Source organism: Oncorhynchus mykiss, chromosome 13 (assembly GCF_013265735.2).
Source record: "Oncorhynchus mykiss isolate Arlee chromosome 13, USDA_OmykA_1.1, whole genome shotgun sequence".
Taxonomy (NCBI): Eukaryota; Metazoa; Chordata; class Actinopteri; order Salmoniformes; family Salmonidae; genus Oncorhynchus; species Oncorhynchus mykiss.
The window spans coordinates 14427009-14443818 of record NC_048577.1 but is presented as its reverse complement, the minus strand read 5'-3'; the positions used below and the strand labels follow the sequence as shown (position 1 = coordinate 14443818).

At 43.5% G+C, this 16810-nt stretch overlaps 1 protein-coding gene across 3 annotated transcripts in view; it reads left to right on the top strand.

Moving 5' to 3' along the window:
- The window catches only part of LOC110485729 (multidrug resistance-associated protein 1), a 31154-nt gene that overhangs the window by 7533 nt on the left and 6811 nt on the right, over positions 1 to 16810 (top strand). For all 3 annotated transcript variants that reach the window (XM_021556881.2, XM_021556882.2, XM_036940392.1), the window contains 16 exons: positions 732 to 857; positions 3475 to 3612; positions 7100 to 7222; positions 8395 to 8456; positions 8685 to 8816; positions 9324 to 9530; positions 10416 to 10593; positions 10890 to 11051; positions 11179 to 11271; positions 12071 to 12274; positions 14854 to 15000; positions 15092 to 15179; positions 15804 to 15873; positions 15953 to 16079; positions 16228 to 16404; positions 16522 to 16689. In XM_021556881.2, the coding sequence (XP_021412556.2) occupies positions 732 to 857; positions 3475 to 3612; positions 7100 to 7222; positions 8395 to 8456; positions 8685 to 8816; positions 9324 to 9530; positions 10416 to 10593; positions 10890 to 11051; positions 11179 to 11271; positions 12071 to 12274; positions 14854 to 15000; positions 15092 to 15179; positions 15804 to 15873; positions 15953 to 16079; positions 16228 to 16404; positions 16522 to 16689 (2202 nt within the window). The remainder of the gene's footprint in view (positions 1 to 731; positions 858 to 3474; positions 3613 to 7099; positions 7223 to 8394; positions 8457 to 8684; positions 8817 to 9323; positions 9531 to 10415; positions 10594 to 10889; positions 11052 to 11178; positions 11272 to 12070; positions 12275 to 14853; positions 15001 to 15091; positions 15180 to 15803; positions 15874 to 15952; positions 16080 to 16227; positions 16405 to 16521; positions 16690 to 16810) is intronic.

The window sequence follows — 16810 nt, the reverse complement described above, 5'->3', positions numbered from 1 at the left end:
AACCTGAAAGTACAACCAGCCTGCACCAACCAGTCCTGAGCCTTAAGACCAGCCTTAAACCAAACCGCAAGAGTAGACATGGCATGGCCATTAACATTATACAAGACCAGGCGAGTGTTCGAGTGCACCAACCATATCTGCCATAAAATAATATGAGTGTGAAGTACTGTGAAAACCAAGCCCCACATGGTTAGTGTTTATATAGGGCCGGCCGGGGACAATTTCATGCCTTAGCGAGCAAGAAGAGGGGATATCAGTGGGGAAAAGCCTTGAAGGTTTAGAGAGTACTCAAGAAACCATGGAGAGTTTACAGGACGAATGTAAGAGTTTACAGGACGAACGTAAGAGTTTATAGGACGAACGTAAGAGTTTACAGGACGAACGTAAGAGTTTACAGGACGAACATAAGAGTTTATAGGATGGCATACATGGCACTCCAAGAGGGTTACATGTACATTTAAATGTCTTGGTCCCTTCTCACTTTCCACTGTTATGTTCCATGTGGTTGTACTTCAGTCTATATAAAGTATATAAAATACTTACAATATGGAGACATGCAACTTGACAATATGGATTGACAGGTCCAGAGTCTCTTGAGAGTCCAGATTGTGATTTAGGTGCTAAAGATGCATGTTTCTGGTTTCCCCAGTAACCAAAAGGTTTGAATCAATCACAATGACAGTACTGCAGACCTCACTCTGCTTCCCTCCCTGTGTCTGTCCATCCTCCAGGTGCTGGGGTTCCTCCTGGCCTCATTTGGCTTCGTGGAGTTCTTCTACATTCTTCTGGAGAGGAGTCATGAGATCCAAAACCACATGGTCTTCCTCCTCAGTCCCATCATACGCAGCTTGACTGTGGTAAGTACTGTAACCATCAGCCAATGTCTTTGTCTCAGCTTCTTTCTTCACGATTGCTCTCTCTCTCTATCTACTGTTTATGTCTCAGTATCTGCTGTTGACTTCTCTTCCCTGACAGTAGATCCTGGGAGTTACTTTTCCCCCCTACCTTTATTTAAGCAGGTGACATACATGATATATATTTTTAATGCACCGCCAGGATCTGCTGTCAAGGAAGAGAAATCAAGAGGCGATACTGAGACATAGTAGATGGAGAGAGCAATCGTGAACAAAGAGGCTTCCCTGACAGCAGATCCTGGGGGTGCATGTGTATAGCAGCAGTTTGAGTCGTTTACTCCTGATTTACTCTTAGAGAGGGCAGGGGCTAAGCAAAGCACTCTATGACCTCTGTCAATAAACACTGTGTGACAACTTCTACAATGATTACAAGACATACTGTACTCTACTCTCAAATCATCCTCCCCACTGATTTACAGTACTGGGATCAGGCTGAGAAGAACGTTGGTGGAGAGCAGTGCAGTGCACTATGGGAGGTCCAGCTAGATAGAATAAAGTCATGTTTACTACTGTGTGTGTGTGTGTGGGGGGGGGGGGGGGGGGGGTGTATAATGTCAGATTTAAGACAGAGACAGAGGTGCAAGGGGTTGGGAATAGGCAGTGTGCCTCCTGTAGCTGACTCACAGAGCCATGACCCCCCTACCCATAAATCCCCTCTCCCTCAGAGGCCGAACACAAGTGCTGCACAGACTCAGTCCCTCCAAATCAGACAGCCTGGCCCACCTGTGGTCACCTCAGACTCTTAGGTCAATATCAGCAACTGTTTGGGTGAAGAAATACTGAATGCATCTCTTGTACCAGGTACACAAGGCATCCATTTTTAAAAAGGTCACTTTTTTATCACATTAGGGACCCAGATTTGAAATCCAAGACATTGCTACAGTTAACCAGCCATGATATTTACAGTTGATTGGTTGGTTGCTATGTAAATAAAAAGCCAAGGCCAATCATTTTCTGGACACAGAACCATAATGGCAGCCACCACCCTCTGGTTTCCCATACGTAAAGCTAAGGAACACCGTGTCCAAACTACGTTATTTTGCTTGTTTCTCGTACTCATCGACCCATATACAGTCAATGTATGGAAATGTTTTAAAATTCACCAGACTCACCCCGATTCGTGGTCATGGTTACTCTCTCTTCCTACCATGAGAGCTGCTTGCAAGGCACGCCATCTGCTGTAATCAGCGACACCATGACGCAGAGTTATTTTTCCACCCCAATTCCCCAGACTTCCAGTATAATTACTAGGTAGGGAATTGAGTTAGGTTTTAGTAATGGACTTAGTTACACCCACTGACTTCCATTCAAGGAAATGGGTTCCTCTCAAAAGGGAATGGCCATTTCTTGCTTGCAATGTGGTTAGTTAGGCAACAGGCCAAGCAGCATAGAAACTGGGAAATGAACCTGACATCCAACCACACAGCATAGATCTTTTTCTATACAGTGTTTCTACCTAGCCTGGTCCCAGATCAGTTTGTGCTGTCTTGCCACACTATAACCTTTAGGAGTTGTCAAGGTAGCACAAAACTATCTGGGACCAGGCTAGTTTCTATGGTGTCGTTGATATATCAAGAGTTTATACTGGTAATTATGAGTCTGGAGGCCATTTCTTTGCCTGCAATGTGGCTAGTCTAACAATAGGCATAGAAACTGAAAATTAACCCAACAATCACCATATTTATCTCCACTCTATAGCATACAAATAGTGTTTCTATGGTGTTTATGGCTGGTTGCTTAAAAACAGGACAGTTTTTAAGATCTGATGGAACCAGTATGGTATCTATTATGCAACTCTATAACCACACTCTACTTTTAGTGATGAGCTGGCGAGGCTAGATGACTTCTCAACTTGACCAAACTACAGACAGTCAGAGATAATTACAGACAAAACACAGTCCGTGGAAAGACAAGGGATTTTTCGGATAGACACTGGTGCCCCAAAACATGGAATCAGTCCTGTTTAATCTACTTATTTTACTAAACATTTATTTAACCAGGCAAGTCAGTTAAGAATGTTATTTTATTTACAATGACAGCCTGTATTCAAACAAAATAGACGAGTTCAGAGACATTTTTGAAGAAGAGAAAATGAATATAGTGCAATTCAGGCAAAAAGCAATGCATGGATGGAGGGATGGAAGGAAGGAGGGGTGGAAGGCATAGTACCATACATCTGTTGTTTTATTGAAGGAAGTCAGCAGGATAACAGCTGCGTCTGTGGTCAGGGAAATCCCAATCTAACCTCTTTCTCCAAAACCAACAAAAGCCAAAACCAATCCTTACAAATATTTTCTATTTAGCCATTGATTCTTCTCAGCTTTCTTCTCAGCCCCAGAGAGACTACTGGGAATGACAGTGAATACAGAGGATTTATTGAGGGATGAATTTTCATCTTCAAAGTAATAGTTGTTGAGTTTCAAAGTAGACTCGCTTGCCAGTCCTCAGTTGGGGGTCTCTCCTTTCAAAACACTCGCTTGACTTCCACTGTCCGTTGTAATGCAAGTCTTACTAATCTCACTCTCTCACTGTCGCACTCTCTCCCCCACTCTCTCCTCAGGTCCTGGCCATATGCATCATCCAGTTGGAGAGGATACGAGGCTGTCGTTCCTCCGTCTTCCTCTTCCTGTTCTGGGTCCTGGTGGTGGTGTGTTCCCTGGTGCCCCTACGGGCAAAGATCCAGCTGGCTATGTACGAGGTACGGTGGTAGTAGAACATGACTTTATTCTCTATGGTCTATGGGATAAGTAGCAGGTGTGATGACACAGGCACTAACCTACTCAGTGTCTGCATGACTGATGTTACAAGTTCACGCTATGGGAATGTAGGTTAATAGAGACTACTGTCAAAACAGTCATGACACACAGTCATTTTGTAACGTAGGAAACAATTTACTTGAATGAATATGTTACGCCTACATCCTGATTGTTATGTCTGCTTAGGTTTGCACTCAGTGACCCCGCAGAACCAGTTTGTCTGAAGGGTTGTCTAGGGTCTAGGGTTGTCTACCCATAGTCTAGACTTAGAGACTAGAGAGCGCATTGCTTGATATAGAGATGCTGTTGTGCCTGCTATGCTTTATTCGTAACTCCACAAAATTAACCAAGGGTTTTCTAGTCTAGACTTAGCATGACTTGGGTATAAATGCATTGCCTCCCCAAAGTCGACAGAGGAAACCCTGCAGTGTTGGTAGGGCGGATGACAGACACCGCCAACTCTCGTCTCCCTTGTCTCCCTAAAGCCTCTGTAGATTGCTAGACTCCCATCTCTTCTCATCCGGTGTCTCTTCCTTCCAGACACTGCAATCATTGTCCTCGTATTTGTCAAAGCGGTAACAGCATTCGTGCTTTTAGAAAAACACACATCCATATCACATCCTTATCGCCTCCAGTATGACATTACCACACGTAGTGTTTAGGCCAGCGGTAATGACAGCTCTGAGGTAAAACCGATAGTGTTGGTGAGACAACCCAACATGGCAGCCCAGGGTCAGACCAGAGGCACGTCAATACCACTTTTATAGGCAGGAGCAGCCAGCAAACACCTACTGGGACCGACCTACTGGGAAATACAGTATTTGTATTATCCTCTCAACACAGTCACATACACCGGGAGAACAAAACATTAAGAACACCTTCCTAATATTGAGTTGCACCCCCTTTTCCCCTCAGAAGAGCCTAAATACATCGGCACAAGGTGTCGAATGCTTTCCACAGGGATGCTGGCCCATGTTGTCTCCAATGCTTCCCACAGTTGTGTCAAGTTGTCTGGATGTCCTTTGTGTGGTGGACCATTCTTGATACAGACTAGAAACTGTTGAGTGTGAAAAACCCTGGTTGGATTTAACGGGTGACATCAATAATGGATCATAGCTTTCACCTGGATTCAACTGGTCAGTCTGTACACTGGTGTATAGACGGGCACATTTTCAAACGTGCACACACGTGGCCACCACCAGCCCTGATCATATGGACAAACTCAGAGAAGAACTTTGAGACAGCTCTTCTGGTAGACAGGCAACAACATTAGAAGACAGTTGTACCTGTATCTCAACATGAGACATTTCACTGCAATGGTAAAAGCGTTGAGAGTGTACAGAGTGTACAGAGCTCATGTTTGGTTTTGCAGACCCAATTCCCTCGGCTCGTTGGTCAGACCAACTGACCTATGTTTACAGGCATATATTACCACCCACTCCTAGCCCCATACCATCCTGACCCTGTTTTCACTATGCGGCCGGATCTAGTTTGTTCTCCCCATCTGCACTCTGGGCGCAACATAGGGTGAGGTTGTCATCAACAACTACAGGAAACGGAGGGACAAATATTCCCCCATTCACATGGGCTGTAGTGGAGCGGGTCGAGAGCTTCTAGTTCCTCAGTGTCCACATCACTAAGGACCTATCATGGTCCAAACACAATAACACAGTCATGAAGAAGGCACGACAATGCCTCTTCCCCGTCAGGAGGATAAAAAGATTTGGCATGGGCCGTCAGATGATCAAAATGTTCTACAGCTGCCACCATTGAGAGCATCTCGACTGGCTGCATCCCCACTTGGTATGGCAACTGCTCGGCATCTGACCGCAAGATGCTACAGAGGGTAGTGCGTACGGCCCAGTACATCACTGGGGTTGAACTCCCTGCCATCCAGGACCTATATACCAGATGGTGCCAGAGGAAGGGCCTAAAAATGGTTAAAAACTACGGCCAACCAAGTCATAGACTGTTCTATCTGCTACCGCATGGCAAATGGTACAGGTGTGCTAAGTCTGGGACCAAAAGGTTCCTGAACCTCTTCAACCCCCAAGTCATAAGTGTGCTAAATAGTTAACCAAATAGCTAACCGTAATATCTGCATTGACCCTTTTTGCACTATTTTGACTCTATGCACACACACTGGACTCTACCCACACACTCACACAAACTTACACTGACAATCCAACACATACATGCACACACACAGGCACACATTCGCCACACACTCACTCTTCACATACAGAAATAGACAATAGCAGCAGTGTATCTATCCTGTTGCCTAGTCACTCTACCCCTACCTATATGTACATATCTACCTCAATTTCCTCGTACCCCTGCACATCAACTAGGTACTGGTACCCCCTGTACATAGCCACGCTATCATTGCTCATAAGCCTTTGACTGTAAATCTACACCTGTTGTTTATGAAGCATCTGACAATTACAATTTGATTTGATCATAAGTCGTACCTGTGCGGCAGATAGCCTAGCGGTTAAGAGTCTTGTGCCAGTAACAGAAAGGTCTCTGGTTCAAATCCCTGAGCCAACTAGATGACAAATATTTTGCCTTTGAGCAAGGCACTTAACCCTAACTGCTCCTGTAAGGGCATAAGAGTGTCTGCTAAATGACTAAAATCACTCCAACTGCCGTTTACTATGGCTCTAACTTTCACACAAAGGGAAACGGGTCAACATTAGGTTGACATATGGGCCATCAAAAACAGGCCTGCTGGTCTCTTATAAGTTAAGAATAACATGTGAAAACCACATTTCACATAATACGTGGTTAATATCACTGTTTTGGCTGTCTTCCATTGAGAAAGAGGGAGCGAGGGTTGTTGGTTTGTGTCTGCTTCACCCACAATCTCTCTATTTACAGATATGGGTCGTAGCGTGACTGCAGGGAGCTTTTTACTATTGCTTCATTTATATAAAGCGACGTATTAAAGACTTTGGTTTTTCACCATGATTTGGCTTTACGGTTCAAAATAAGCTTTATTGAGTCTCTCTGTGATCGTGGCCTATAACCATATCCTGTCCTATATAGTGTTCCTTATGTTGAGTTCCAGCATGGGAAATCTTGAAATCTTTATCTGGGAAGAAAAGCTTGCATTTTGACAAACTCTTGCAAACCCACACTGATTAAATAAAAAGTATCGCAATGAATGATACATTGTTTACTAGTTGTGACAGAGCATTTAAATTGAAACACGATTTCCTTGATGCCACAGTTCCAATGCTGTGTGTAACCAACCCATTTCCATGTCTTAAAACTCAAAAGATGCATGTCTCAGTAACCCACAAATGGTTACACAACTATATGTTGCATGAGAAATGCAATGACAACAATAATGTTGGCAATTGTATTAATTTAACCTTTATTTACTTAGGCAAATCATGTAATATTCACTGTTTTCTTTTTTAACAGGGCATCACCACCGATATTGTGAGATACACAGCGTTTTTCTCCTACTTCTCACTCCAACTGGCCCAGCTCTTCCTGTGTTGTTTCGCTGACCAGCCTCCAGAGGGAAAAACCGTCCTCGTCAAAGTAGGCATTATATCAGAACGTGGGCTATATTTCACTTCCGTCAAAATGCTCTCTCCTTCCAAAACATGAGAGAATGCTTGGGCTGAGACTGGGATTGAGAATAGAAGCCATCTTGTGGTTTTTGACTTTCGTTGTCAACACACTTCCCTGAGTTTTCCTTTTGGTGGAAGATCAAGTGATTCACTTCCTCTCTCTGCCCACTTTCCTACGAGGACAGTGTGAATTAATGAATGGATGTGTTGTCTACTCTGTCCATTCCATACACACGACTCACACACCACATGAACCATGCTACGACCGTTACACCACTACTACACCAACGTTGTTCTGTATTTATGCGGTTTACGGAATCATACTCTCTCAAGGTCGGTCCAATCAAAAAAGACTGATGAATCATGTCCCAACCAAACAACCATAGCGACTATAACAACTCCCGTTCTAATCAACTTGACTTTGGTAGTGGTAGCTACAGTGAAGCCTATATAGTCCATGACATAATACTGTATCTTGAGAGAAAAACAAGAAAACAAACTGTCCCAAAAAACTCCTAAATGTCTCTCAGCATCTGTCCTGGTCGGCCAGCGGTAGTGAGGTTCAGAGGCCTGGAAGCCACAGCCTGGTGTAAGAGCCACACCCTAGTGTGTTCTCTGCTCCCCCCACATCTTGGTCAGAGATTCTCATAGTCAGTCACAACAACAGAGAAAGCGAGGGATGGAGAGGAAGAGCGAGAGAGATGGAAAGAGAGACAGAGTAAGACCTCCGGTGAGGGGGCGGTAGAGGGAAGAGAGGTTGCCAAAGATCGAGCATGAGCACAAATTGCTAGTGTGTTGGTGTGTGTGTTCAGCATGGTGCCACAGTGACGACACGTTACCACCCAGCATGGATGTCAAATTCTCCTCCCAACCCTAGCTCCAACACTAACTCTAACTGTTTACGTGCTTTACTCCTGTCCACAGTCTCCAGCTATTTACACATACAGTTTCCACTGAGGACCACCTTACTGCATCATGCTGTTTAAACTCATTAGCATCCAGTAAATAGACTCCACAAGTACATCATAGAACCATTAAAGTCAGCCACAGAGGAGTCCTATGTTTTACCAAAGCCTTTAAACATTGAGAGATTTACATGGTGGTCAAAGTCAGTGACATTCACCCTCTAATCTGTTTCAGAACCCATGTCCAGTCAAGGATGCCTCTTTCCTGTCGAAGATGCTCTTCTGGTGGTTTACTGGGTAAGATGGTTTAATGAAACTCTCAAACAACATGTTGACTTGTTTGAAAAATCTTTTATACTGTAAATCTTATAATGTACGTGGGTGTTTGTGTATAACTTATACACTGAGTGTACAAAACCTAAAGAACACCTGCTCTTTCCAAGACATAGACTGACCAGGTGAAAGTCAATATTAGGAAGGTGTTCTTAATTTGCACACTCAGTATGTCATCGCTGTTCCCCTCAGGCTGGTGGTTAAAGGTTATCGTACCCCTCTGGAAGCTGGAGACCTGTGGAACCTGAGGGAAGAGGACACATCGGACAAGATCCTCTCTGATCTGGAGGAGGAGTGGACAACAGAATGTGCCAAACTGCAACAGTAAGAACCAATTACAATATGCATACTCTCGCCAAACTAATTCTGTAGCTTCAGGCACTCCGGAATCAATAAACTTAATTTTATGACATTGACATTGTGGTTAAACTTCAGAATAGTGTCTGCCTAGAACTCTAGATGATCGAGGTCCCTTGAAGAGCTTGTGTAGTTGTAATCGGAAAAACAAGCTGTCTCGCTAAGGGACACTTAAGTCTGAAAATAGGTCAAAAGAAGTCCCCTAAGGACAGCATAGAGACACTAGCTTTGAAGATCCCATTGTTAAATTCCAAAACCTTGCGTTCAGCGCTCATCTACTCACGTGTGAGCAGGATAATGCCTTTTATGGCTGCTGAAAAGTCTTCTCTTCACATTTTTGCATCGGAGATGTGTCAAATGAACAACAATGACTATTGTTGATTTTTTTTAATCCCTTTGTTTCATATAAAAACAAACAGGCAATATGTAGGGCCATCAAACCCAGATGTCCTCTCTGTCTGCTTATTTAACCAGGCAGGAGAAAACCATGGTGGCAGCCGTGGCGCTGGGCACCAGACTGCCCGACCAGGCCCAGATACTCAGGAAGCTGCAGAAGGAGCAGAGCTCCGGCTTCTGTCTGCTGAGGACACTGGCCAGGAACTTGGGACCTTACTTCCTTACTGGGACAATGTGCATCATCTTCCACGACTTCTTTATGTTTGCCATCCCTCAGGTGCTCAGGTAAAAATGGCTAAGGGTTTGACGTTAATTCTACACAGGAGACTAAAGCTCCCATAAATCCATGGCATCACATCGTAAACAAAGCCATTGTAAACAGGGCAGCACTAGACACAATAATCCCTTGCAAGTCAGACAGATTCCACGTCTATTTCCAATGCCCTTGACATTGATATACATACTAAAATGTCAATTTGGCAACCTTAAAACTGGACCCGCCATGCTTGACCCCATCTCTGGCACCCAATGCCAGTCTAGACAGGAACCTTGTTGTTGTTGTTGCACAACCATGGCTTGGTGGAAGTGTTAATTACGGTCAAGAGAAAGGAGTCAGAGACCACAGCTTTCTGCCCCAACATGGAGAGTCAAGGACATTAGCTTAGCTTAAGGGAGGGAAGAAAAGAAAGAAAGGAAGGAAAGAGAGAGTGAAGAGAAGGCTCTAAATGGCAGAAAGGCTGAGGTTGCTCTGGTGGACCACAATAAGAGAGCCACTAGCCAAGTGTTGAGGCCAGCCCAGCCACAAGAGGAGCACTGTTGTGCAACTAGAGACGGCTTTGTGTCGACCAGCAGGCCCTGCGACCACACTAATGATCATAGTCCGCACAGGGCTGCATGGCAAAGCAGTGATAGTGAAGGAACATGACAGGGGTACATAAAGCTGACAGAGAACAGTAACTTGTCTGTGCTTATGACTCCATTAAATGCACTGCATTGGCAGTGGCACAGTGTCCATGTTCAGTGTATAGGCTTATGTTTTATAGTATGAATAAGACTCTTTTGAGTTGAGTATGCTGAAAGTCTCCAGAAACATGAAGCAGAACGTATCCACAGGAAGCACTGTATGATATTACCATGTTCTCTCTTTCACCCTTATCCCCTCTCCAACAGTCTTCTTCTGGGCTTCATGAACGAAGAAGACGCCCCCCTGTGGAAGGGTTACTTCTACGCTACCCTGATGTTCCTGCTGTCCTGTCTCCAGTCCCTGTTCAACCACCAGTACATGTACACCTGCTTCACCGTGGGCATGAGAGTGAAGACAGCCGTGATGGGACTGGTCTACAGAAAGGTACGTTGTTGTGCCAACCAGTAAACAGTGGGTGACTGTGCATCACGTTGTAAACATTGGCTCTTAATGGCAGGCTTGAAATTCCAACGTAAATAAACTATACCTCGACAATTACCATATTATTTTTTCCAAGGACCAAGAAAAAAACATTGAAAAATAAATATGTTAATTGTCAAGTTTATGGTTTATTTAAGTTGGAAAAAGAGGTTCTGGGTGTTAAGAAACCTTGAAACCAAGTGTTACATAATAATCATTTACTGGAGGTTTAACTTGAGGTTGTTCTGTTTTTCCTCTAGTCTTTGGTGATCAACAGCGCATCCAGGAGGACGTGCACAGTGGGGGAGATCGTCAACCTGGTATCAGCCGACACTCAGAAGCTTATGGACTTTGTGGTTTACTTCAACGCAGTGTGGCTGGCTCCTATCGAGATCGCCCTCTGCCTCTTCTTCCTCTGGCAGGTATGGATGGCACTGGCACTTCTGTTTTTTGTTGGTACTCATTGATGACTTACATTTGTTTTCTTTGGTACTCATTTATAACAAACATGGCTTTTGATGACTTGTGTAAAACGATGCCATTTTACAGCACCTAGGCCCATCTGCGCTAGCCGGAATTGCCACCGTCATCCTCATCTTCCCACTCAACGGATTCATCGCCAAGAAAAGGAGCAAACTGCAGGTACAGACATGTCCTAAGAGGAGACTCATATGCACTTTGACCTCAGTGCAAAAAGATCTGGGACCAGACAGTCTTTCCAGGCTACTTTGACCCCAGGCAGTAGCCGAATCAGAATGTGATTTTGCATGTTTGGTCAGGGATGCCACAGCTGGTTTACATAGCCGAAGCAGAGCTGTGTGGGAGTGCGGGTTGGATGGATGTCTCCACCTTGTTATGCTTATGAAAAACAACCACAGAAAAAAAGGGGCTATAAAAGGCTATATTTTTCATTTGTTTTTTGGAAAAACAACAGACAGTTTTGGCAATAATGCCTGTTTTAATCTAACTTACAGTCGTAGAATGTCACTGACCGCTTTCCTGGACGCTTTGTTGTTTCCTCGTCGTAAAACTGCTAAGTGTTAAGAACTGTGTTCAATGCTGTAACAGAGTACAATTCTAATAAAATTAAACAAGTACATACTTCTGTAGAGTGCTCAACATTAGCTGTTCCTTGACAAGTATCTGCAGCTGTAACTGACAACTCGATGTTCATAAAATCACATTAAATCACATTTTATTTGTCAATGGCTTCGTCAAACAAAAAAACACACAAAATAGCAGAATTGGTCAGGAGCCCGTAAGACAGCTACTATCCACTGCAGCGCCATCTTGAGATGAGTAATAGATACAGGTATGCTGGTGCAACAACACTTCTATAGGTTTTCTATTGTACTGTTCTCTTGTGGTGTTGCTGTCCTCTTCCCTCGTTTTAGAAGGGCCGACTATCTATTTAACCATGTCTTTGAATGCTTCTCCCTAGGAGGTACAGATGAAGTTTATGGATGGGCGAATCAAGCTGATGAACGAGATCCTGAACGGGATCAAGATCCTGAAGTTCTATGCATGGGAGAAGGCCTTTCTGGAGCAGGTCCTGGGATACAGGGAGAAAGAACTGAAGGCCCTGAAGAAGTCCCAGATCCTCTACTCCATCTCCATCGCCTCCTTCAACTCATCCACTTTCCTGGTATGTGCAATACAATATAACTAGTAGTAATAGTTATTTGGTCTTTTGGAGTATAGCTCAGTGTCAACTCTTTACTTTTGTATTTATAAAAAATACAACACACAACACAAAAGACAACACATAACACAAACTTTATAGACAACACATAACACAAACTTTATAGACAACACAAACAGTAGAACCCCAATCCCTCATTCTCCCATCCATCCCCTCAGAATAAAAATTCTTAGCAGCACAAATGGCCACTAGAACAGACATGATTACTTACCAAAATATGCAAGTTCCACTAAGTAAAAGGCAGACTCTCCAGGTATTGTATTAATGGGGACCAGGTTAAACTTCTATCGGGACCCAAGCACAGTGTACTTAACCTTCTCCAGAGACAGAGATGACATCACCTCCTTAACCCGCTGCATGAAGGAGGACAGCTTTGCAGACTTCTAGTGAAAGAGGACAAGGTGGCGAGCTAGCAGCGATGTAGCATTCTGGTCTAAGGGAAGTACACCAAAAATGTCAGTGACTGGGTTGGGGTCACTGCCATTTTTGGGGTACTTTGTGTAAAGTACCCCCCACAAAAAATGTGGGGTACATATGTGTAAACAGAATGCCTCAAAAATGGGGTCCCAGAGGCCACTCAAAGATTGGCATGACCAAAACATGTGTCCCACAGTCACTGGACTCTGGTGGCATCTCAAACACTTGGGGTCAACATTTGGGTATATTTTTGCCAATCTGCCATTTGAGTAATGGAGAATGAGAAAAACCTTAAACTGAAAAAGCCCAAGCCTTATGCAAAATGATGATGTGTGGATACTCTCAATACTGTGCTTCCATATATCATCGGGTAGCTCGCCACCCAAATCTAGCTGGACAGGGCTACAGTCTGAGATAGGACAGGGCTATGGTCTGAGATAAAGATGCTGCGATATTGGCTATTAGTTACAAAATGAAGAATTCTATTGTCCAGCAGGAAAAAGTCAATCCTAGAGTATGAGCTGTGGACTGGAGGAAAAAAGGAGTACTGTTTAGCAGTGGGATTGCTCCTCCTCCCTGGATCAGACAAATTATAGGATTCTAGAAATGAGTTGATTACTGCACCTGATTTTGAAATTACATTGTTGGGCTTCGGTCTGGATCTGTCTAGACTTGGATGCATTACACAATTGAAATCTCCGCCCAATATCAAATGATGAGTGTTATGGTCAGGAAGTGTTGCGATGAAGTCAGAGAAAAATGTTGCGTCATTTTTTATTTTACCTTTATTTAACTAGGCAAGTCAATTAAGAACAAATTCTTATTTTCAATGACGGCCTAGGAACAGTGGGTTAACTGCCTGTTCAGGGGCAGAATGACAGATTTGTACTTTGTCAGCTCGGGGGTTTGAACTTGCAACCTTCCGGTTACTAGTCCAACGCTCTAACCACTAGGCTACCCTGCCGTCATCCCAATTAGGACCATAGAGGTTAGCCGGAATAACCTGTGTGCTAAACCATTTCCACATTACTATAATATATCTTCCATTAGTATCTGAAATGACTTTGGAGGAGACAAACGGGGTGCCTTTTCTGATAAGGATGGCTGGGCTGCCCCTCTGGCCTTAGCACCAAAGTTGGAGTGAAAATATTTGGTCTACTTATCCTCACTTTAGTTTATCATGGTCGCTGGACCGGAGATGGGTCTCTTGGAGAAAAACAACGTCCAGACTTAAGGACATAAGATGAGCATACACTCGGCTACGCTTCACCACCTGGTTAATTCCTAATTCCTTCACGTCCCAGCTGATAAAGCATGTGGAGCCTAGAGTATGTTAATTAGGCGTAGTCATAGTAATCAGAAATGAATGTTAGTACAATCACATGGCCACTGTGCTGAAAGGTCAGAGTAATCAAATATAAAGAAAAAACAGCTAAAACCTTGGACCCCTATGCTGGCCTTCCTCCTGTTGGAAGGAGGAAGGCCAGAGCAAAATGCTACCATGTTCAAATGAACCTCCGTAGAGCTCTGTCCAGGGCCAACATAATACAGTTACAACTAGGGAAGGGATTCTGGAGGGAACCACCAAAGTTATCTAAGGTATCTTATGCAATATGCATATTTTAAGGATAGTAAAACAATATATAAAAAAGGAAGTATAGGTATATGTTGCCCCCTATACACACACACACACATATATTATATATTATATTTATATATATATATATATATATATATATATATATATATATATATATACACACACACACACACACACACACACACACACACACACACACACACAGCTCTCAAAACATTTAATTAAATAAGTAAATAGAAAAAAAAGAGCAAAATTCAACATTTGTATAAATGTAACACTCTTTTGAACATCCTAACAAGCCAGAACACCGAACATTGACTGGAAAATGCATGGTAAATAATACCCGTGCTGCAGTGTTCGCTCGGCTATACAGGTCTACTCTTTTCTATCCATAGCTTCAAGCCTCACAGTAGAAATGTATCATCGCTGAATTCTGTGTGTGATGGTTACAGTTACAGCTTCAGGTCACCATGTCCCAATCATGCTAATTTGTTTTTTCCCCCAGATTGCCTTTGCCATGTTTGGTGTCTATGTGCTGATTGATGACAAGAACGTCCTAGATGCCCAGAAGGTCTTTGTCTCCATGGCTCTCATCAACATTCTGAAGACCCCACTGAGCCAGCTACCCTTTGCCATGAGCACTACCATGCAGGTGAAATACAATGTCCAGTATTCAACAGACCAATCCAATGTATAATGTTTTGTGCTGCTGTTCAAAAAAATTATAATTCTTTGAATTTTAGGCCATTGTCTCGCTGAAGCGCTTAGGGAAATACCTGTGTTCTGAGGAGCTGAAAGACGACAATGTAGCCAAGGCCCCTTTGAGTACTGGTAAGAACACCTACTGGTGCCATGTATGTTGACATACTTGACCTATAACTTTTAGCTCCAAGTGGAGCAAAGGGCTTTGTATCAGCCTATAGCAATACATTTTAAAAAACACTCATAGCAACTCTTACCCAGTGGGAACTGTGGTCTGCCTCTGCCTGTCGTAACCAATAAAAACAAGCCTCCGAAGATGTGTTGTTTACATCCATGGCATTCTATCCAGAACCCTTAATGGTAATGTTATGTTGTCACTTCCTGTGATCGAGAGACTGGGGAGACTGAGTAATGATAGGATGTTGCCATCCAGTGGTTGAACGTAAATTACTTCTAGACAGTCAGACGTATGATTCCGGATAAATAAAAGCAGTTTTCTTCGCCTGTAATCCGTCAACACTTCCTTAAGACAGCTCGTGAAAAGAACACACTGTAATTTTAGATCTCTTGTAATTATGTAGACTCTGCAATTTGACATGTCACTTAAAAGGACATATTTTTAACGTTGGGTAGTTGTTGGGTGCATAAACGGGTGCATAAACTGTTATGCCTGTATGCAGAGAGGAAATATTAGTGTATTTTTTCAATGGTTCCTCTCTCCTCTCTTTCTCTGTTTTTATATTTTCTTCTCAGATGGGGAAGGTGTGTTGATAGACAACGGAACGTTCAGTTGGACTAAAGAAGGTCCTCCATGCCTTAAAAGGTAAATCATAACAGTATTCCCATTTTCACACATTCTGAAGTTTAAGTTAAGAGACTCAACTCCACTCCTCTGTTTACAGGATTAATGTGGGTGTACCCCAGGGTTCACTGGTGGCGGTGGTGGGCCATGTAGGTAGCGGGAAGTCCTCCCTGCTGTCTGCCATGCTTGGAGAAACAGAGAAGAGGAGCGGCAGTGTGTCAATTAAGGTAAACAAGTTCTCTTAAAATAGGAAGCAACAGAAGTTGAATATATTGAATCTAAGGTTTTCAGTTTTCAATCTAAGGGTCTGATTTACACTCAATGTTCTTCTTCTTCAATGCTAATGTTACTCTATTTATTTTTCTGTCTACACAGGGCTCAGTGGCCTATGTACCTCAGCAGGCTTGGATCCAGAATGCCACGGTTCAGGACAATGTTATGTTTGGTCGTGAGAAGCAGAAGACCTGGTACCAGCGGGTGTTGGACGCCTGTGCTCTGTTGCCTGACCTGGAGATCCTGCCTGCTGGAGACTGCACGGAGATTGGGGAGAAGGTGTGAAAATAATCTTCTAGAATTCCACCTCCTTTCACTAGATGGTCAATCAAATGGTCTTCTAGAATGTTCTGGAATCTTGAGTCATGTCTTCTTCTTGATTGTTCTTCCTGACAGGGTCTGAATCTCTCGGGTGGTCAGAAGCAGAGGGTGAGCCTGGCAAGGGCTGTGTACAGGAAGGCTGACGTCTATCTGCTGGATGACCCCCTGTCTGCTGTGGATGCTCATGTGGGGCAACACATCTTCGACAAAGTCATCGGACCCAAGGGAGTGCTAAGAGATAAGGTAAAACTACGACCAAAATATGATCTCTATTAACAGTCAGAGTGAAAATCAATATTAGAAGCTTACACGTAACCGACTGTTCCTTGTGTGGTTTTGAGATGGAAAAGCATGATTTTGCAGA